Genomic DNA, 6,109 nt, shown 5'->3' on the forward strand with positions numbered 1-6,109 from the left:
CTACAGTATTTTTTTTGTCATCACAAAAAAGTTTTCTGAATTTTTACAGCTGGATATCAATGGTTTACTTTCACCCCAACTAACATTTGTGTCACAATCTGGCTGATTCCCTTCCACATCATCTCCCAATTGGTCAGATTCCAAAGATACATCTTGTACAACTGATTCAGTAGAAAGATAGCTGTTCTTCTGTCCATTTGTATCCTCTATACATGTGGACATAATAGAGTCACCAGATGACACCACTTCTAAAGTTTGCTGATCACTTTCTGTATCCAGAGCAACTGCGTCCAATGTTACACCAGTCAGATGATCTTCCTGATCATTCTCAGGTGTAGAGTCGGTCTCCATCATCTCTCTAAAACAACAATCAAAACTGAGACAATTTAATTTGAAATCCTAATGAAGCAGGCTTCCAATGTTTGTTTGCTACTCACACTTTTTTTTCTAACAATACTTGTAAAAATAAATTACTTTTTTTTAACTCTGCAAGGTAGGGAGCTTAAGCACTAATGATCTTTTTTAGATGCCAACAGTAGCTGGAAGTAAAAATTACTCCTTCCTGGTGCTCAGTACTTAACAAATGGTAAACACCACAGCATACACTATTGAGTCATGCATGCACGTGGGAGGTTGGTAAGCATGAAAGAAGCATAAGAGTTGCACGAGGCGATAGCCAAGAGCGACTCTAGCTTCTTATATTGATACATTGAAGCTATCGAGTTCCCTTTTACTTAACAAATCTTGCGTGACCAGAAAAAAACAAGCGTACGCAGAAAAATAGCCTTTGCATTTGCTCACGTCAGCAGCATACACCCACGGGCAAATGGGGGACGCTAAATTGACCAATCAGAGCGCTCGCTTAACTTTGGTTATGTTATAAATATTTTTGGTCCACACAATTTGATTTAAAATGCGACATGATGACCTTACCCTTAACAATATACATAAGCATGAAGGCAGGCCTTTAATTCTTCACTCAGCTGCTATTTATCTTTACTCAAGTTCCCTATAATTATTAAGTCTTGAATCTGCTAAGCATAGTGACAGGCCTAGCCTTGCAACTTCCACAACATAATTATTGTAAGATATCCCCAAAAATAAGTCATATTACTTCTGCCAACTTACAATTTTCTACAACAGAGAAAAAAATTGCAACATGATCAGGCATCAGATTGAAGGAAACTATTAAATGAGTATGTTTAAGACTGCAAGGCACCTGATCCACATGTACATGTATCTGTTTCGTTTCACTTTTTAATTATTTGGTTTAGTGAACATTTACTTGTGATCAAATTCTTCTGTAGACCCAAAAAATGTTTGTGATATTGGAAATGCACAAAATATGCCCAACACTCCACAGTACTTAAGCAACATAATTTCCAAAGTTGTGTTCATTCAACCATGCAAATTATTGCATGATGGAAAGTATGTTCACAATATCCTTAATTTTATGTTGCATCCCAGTCTACTGGGTTTGCAAATTTTCTTCAAAAACAACTGCTATCAAATATATTGAGCCTTCAACTTCAGGGACTGAGAAAGTACCTATTTCTGATGCCAAATAAACCGTCCCATAATCTAAAGTTGCAATATACAACTTGAGTAAAGAGCATTTTCAGTTTCAAAACTGAAACATTTCATTTGAAAAATTAATAGAGTTTACCATAATTATGGTACAAACAGTATCCCTTTCAGGAATGACTGAAGATAAAAGAGTCTTTGTTCTTTTCTTTCACTGATCTATTCATAAATTGGTAAACAATACTGGCAACAAAAAGCCAACATACACAAAATCTAGGTATGTAAATATATTACAGACAAATACTAAGTGGTAATTTTGCAATTTCTTGGGTGCACTGAAACTAACTAGTACATTATTCCAATTATAATCAGTTTTTTTTCCTTTAAGAGCTTTGCAACAAAATTTGCATATGATAAATACCAATATAACCTTACTATGGCCCTGGTATTTTCAGATCTAGAACTACATCCATTAACATAACCATAAAAAATTCCAAGTGTGGATAATCTCATTAAAATCTAAATCAGCAATAGGGTCCTTTTAAAAGCCCAAAATGTTTTTGGTTATAGTAACACTGTCCATTCAAATATGTTCCCCTTTCATGCTTTGGTAAAAGTTATAAGATTGTCACTAAAGGATCAATAAGCATTTAAAGGTGGTTATACTTTGTCTACCATTTATGTCCCTCCTGCTTCAAACTTTTTCTATGAGTGACCAGGGCAGAACTTCTCCTTATAATATCAATGCAATATCAAGCAGACAAGTAAAGAGAATAAGGAAAAAAGAAAATCAGGGGATTATCAGTTGATCCAATACTAATTCTCCAAACTAAAATCAGAAGAACTGTATAGTAGACAGTTAGGAGAATTACTAATGAGATCTTGGGAGTGAAACATTTCTAAAACTTCTTTGCAATGATTGTTACATTATTCTGTCAGTATAGCAACGTAACTCAAAATGAATACAGTCATGGAAAATTTCCTAGCATGAATCCTACCTCTTTCTATAGTTAGTTGAACTTCCCTTATAAATCTTAACAATTCTTTTGTTTATAGATCTAGAAAACTGACCTTAAACTCAAAAAAGTAATTCATGATGAAAAAGTTTTCTACCAAAACCTAGTAACTGGGACAAAAAAAACATATATGATCAGTTTTAACAAATTTGGTCCTTGAGCAGCAACTAGTTCATTTCAACAAAAAATTCTTTAGAAAACATTGAGCAGGCAATTAGAGAAATTTATGGCTTGACATGTAACCAACATTCAAATACTTGCAAAGATTTGACATATTTATTTAATTTATTTAACATAGATCTGCTGAATATTTTGATAGCTGCAAAATTATTTTATGTCATAAAGAAGGCAATAACCAAACAGATTTCTTACTAGCACATGATTTGTAATAATGTAATCAAAGTAACATCTTAACAGATGGGTGAAACTCTCTGAAAGTAAGATGTCTTTTCTGCGACATTGTGAAAATAACAGAACAGGCATCATTTTAAACACATAACAAATGCTGTGCTATAATTAAGAACTGATCGTAATTTTACCTGATTGAAAATAGAAGAAAAAAATGAACCTCACTAATATTAGATAATATTTTTAACGTCATTTTTTTAAAACAATTTGTTTTTGGAGCTTAATGTCACTAATAAAAGATATGTGATTTTGGAACAAATTGAAATGTTTCTCAAAAAGTCAATGTGACCTAATTTTCATATGTTAATGATTGTCTTCCATGAACTACAAATCAACATATTACTCCATCCACAGAACTTGTCAATTCAGCAATCAAAAATGTTGACACTGATCATTATAAAATAACAGGAAATTGTTAATATTAATGCTTACTTCAGAAAAGAAAGATGTTTTCTCCAAAAAATGTGGTTGTATAGTAGACACCAACAATCATGTTTTTAGTGAGGAACTATCCAGATCAAGTTAGTATTCAGTGTGTAAAAAGATTACATGTGACTTGACAGTATAATTTTTTAATACTACCAATTGCCTCTAAACAGCAGCTTGCCTTCTGGAAAAAAAATTGTACTTTCAATTCAACTAACATTCATGTTGTGTTTTTAAAATTAAATGACAAATAATTTTTAGCTATAAATATACTGACATTAATTGTCAAAAGTAGCTAAAAGTATGGGTATTAGTTCCTGGCAACAAACAAAAAATGTTGTCTTTCCTTCATGGATAAAATATCTGTTAAATGTACAAGTAATCTTTTTGAGTAAAAAATTCCATGCATTTTAAAAAGACAGGCTAGAGTAGAATTTAGCAAATACTCGCTTCTAACATTATTTCAACTTTTCATAACGTTTGCCTATATCCCAGAGTGGAGTATTTAGTCACAATCTACATTTTTCCCGTAAAGGTCTGATCAGAAAACATCACTGCTCGCAGGTAACACTAAGTTTATGTAAAACCTATTGAAACCCAAGATGACACCTTTCGGGTCGCGTCATTTGAGACTTAACCCAAAAATAACGATTTCCATGAGAAAATATTCTTAAAAGGTTTTAACGCAGAAGAAACATGCTGATACTTAAACTACGAATAGTAAAAGACTAACTTGAGCGACGAACTAGACAAACAATCTGCTCGAAACACCTCCATGAATATTAATTACTTCAGGCTATCTAGTCACTAGAAGAAGCCTATATTCCTTTCGAAACATCATAGCGTGATCTTATGCGAGAAATACGCTCTTCGCGGAGACAAATAGATGACAACAATTATCTTAAAGTGTGGGATAATTTTGTAATGAGCACGACGGCAGTTTTAGCGTAAGAAAAGTCGCTGCGGCGAGTTGCAAATTTATTCACTCTTACGTGCTCAATAGAGCGTAGACTTCGAAAACACGCGTTGAAAATGTGCCACTTACGGCGTTAAATTAGAAGCCGAACATTGTTCGTTTCGGCGAAACTTTTGACCATTTACCGATGAATGCGCTCAGTCATTAGTAGCAATAATTCGTTCATTTTCAAGCCTCCCAGTTTGAAATGCATTTATTCTTTTGAAGCTAATACAAGTAAATTTGCTCTCGCAAGACAAGTCATGAAACACAATACGATGTGCAAATAAGCTTTTGGGCGCACATGAATGTGAAGTCGGTGACATGTTACAACAGTAGAATCACGCCGTTAGCATTTGGCTGAATATTAGTAGGGCAGTGGTAGTTTGTAATTTTTAAGTTTCACAAGTGTTATCCATGGCTTTGGCCTCCACATTTATGGCGATTCCCTTCATATTTAATGTAATCGTTCGTTTTCGATTTTAGCAATATGCGCGCCCGGATTGTGTCTGATGAGCCGACATGTAAAACGCTCTGTTAATTGTGGTTATTTTGCTACGCCTTCAGAAATAACTCTTGACCCTGTATCCAAAATCGCTACAGGCTGTGTGGAATAACAGGCAAAAGGGGCAAGACTACACTTATCGTAGAGTCCAGGGCTATCAATATGATGGAATTCGCAAGCTCGTTTCGTCACGTTTCCATCTCAGTTAACTCAAAAATGGGCGATTAAATCTGCGTTTAAAAAGACCTCCTTAAAAGTCCCAAATGCATCCGCAGTCATTCCATAGTATCAATATCAAACTTCACAAAATAATGATGCTAAATTTACGAGTTTGTTTGCCAATTCAGAGCGCTGAGGTTCGCTAGCGAATGACTTGGCCGTCACGTTGTCTTCCAAGTCGCCTCTCGGGTGACAGACACATTAGCCAACCAGCCATCTTTGCAAAATCCGCACCATAGTTTCACAAATTATAAGCTAGCGCCCGCACCGAACACGAACTGTACATAACCAAGACTTACACCGAAAAATAAAGAATATAACTACAGTCCAGTATTTACCTTAAGCAAGCTTGTTCCGCGAAAGCGGGCCAACGTTAGTAGACAAAAAAACACTCCGTCTTATTTTGCTTTCGCAGTCGGGCTTCAGCCACTACGCGTGCGCACACAATAATCGACGATATTGAAGAAAGATTCATGCGAATGGCGTCGCGTCTGACAGAGATTTACATTACAAAACGCATCACAAAAGCGACAGATCACTGCTGATTCCTTTTCAGTCAACCAATGCAAAAATATTCCAAGCTCAAAATCAAATACCGAGTCCGTCTTCTACAGGGGAGAGCAAAAATTCCGCTCTCCCTTGCTGTTCGGCAAGGCAGACAAATTATCATCAACAAAACCGCGACAAGGAAATTTGATACAACAATACCGGCCTAGTTTTCATTTGGGAATTTAAGCGGAAATGCCTCGTCAAATCCGTCGCAGTTACTGGAGGGTGTAAAACCGTGTTGTCGTTCCCAAAATATTATTTTTTAAAGATTCGGTTTCTTAACTTTCAAACACCATTTTTCATTTCGTTGAATGAAGCATCGTTTGACTTCATTTGGAGCATGGCCACAGAGACGGGCCTGGATTAACTCTCCGAGATGTTGTCTTAATTAAACATGGATCAATTTAAAATCAGGATGTTAACCTATGAGAAGGAATTTTTTTGAAGGCAAAAATTATCCACACCATTCGGCTCTAACGATGAACAAGACAACTGTCGGTGAAATAT

At 35.4% G+C, this 6,109-nt stretch overlaps 1 protein-coding gene across 1 annotated transcript in view; it reads right to left on the reverse strand.

Annotated features, from left to right (window-relative positions):
• Nucleotides 1-5,736, reverse strand: part of LOC111321587 (uncharacterized) — a 28,486-nt gene extending 22,750 nt beyond the window's left edge. Inside the window, 2 exon segments of the mRNA XM_022924516.2 lie at nt 85-358; nt 5,392-5,736. Coding sequence (XP_022780251.2) covers nt 85-354 — 270 coding nt within the window. The 5' untranslated portion in view covers nt 355-358; nt 5,392-5,736.
• Between the last annotated feature and the right edge of the window lie 373 nt (nt 5,737-6,109).

This window comes from Stylophora pistillata, chromosome 10 (genome assembly GCF_964205215.1).
Source record: "Stylophora pistillata chromosome 10, jaStyPist1.2, whole genome shotgun sequence".
Taxonomy (NCBI): Eukaryota; Metazoa; Cnidaria; class Anthozoa; order Scleractinia; family Pocilloporidae; genus Stylophora; species Stylophora pistillata.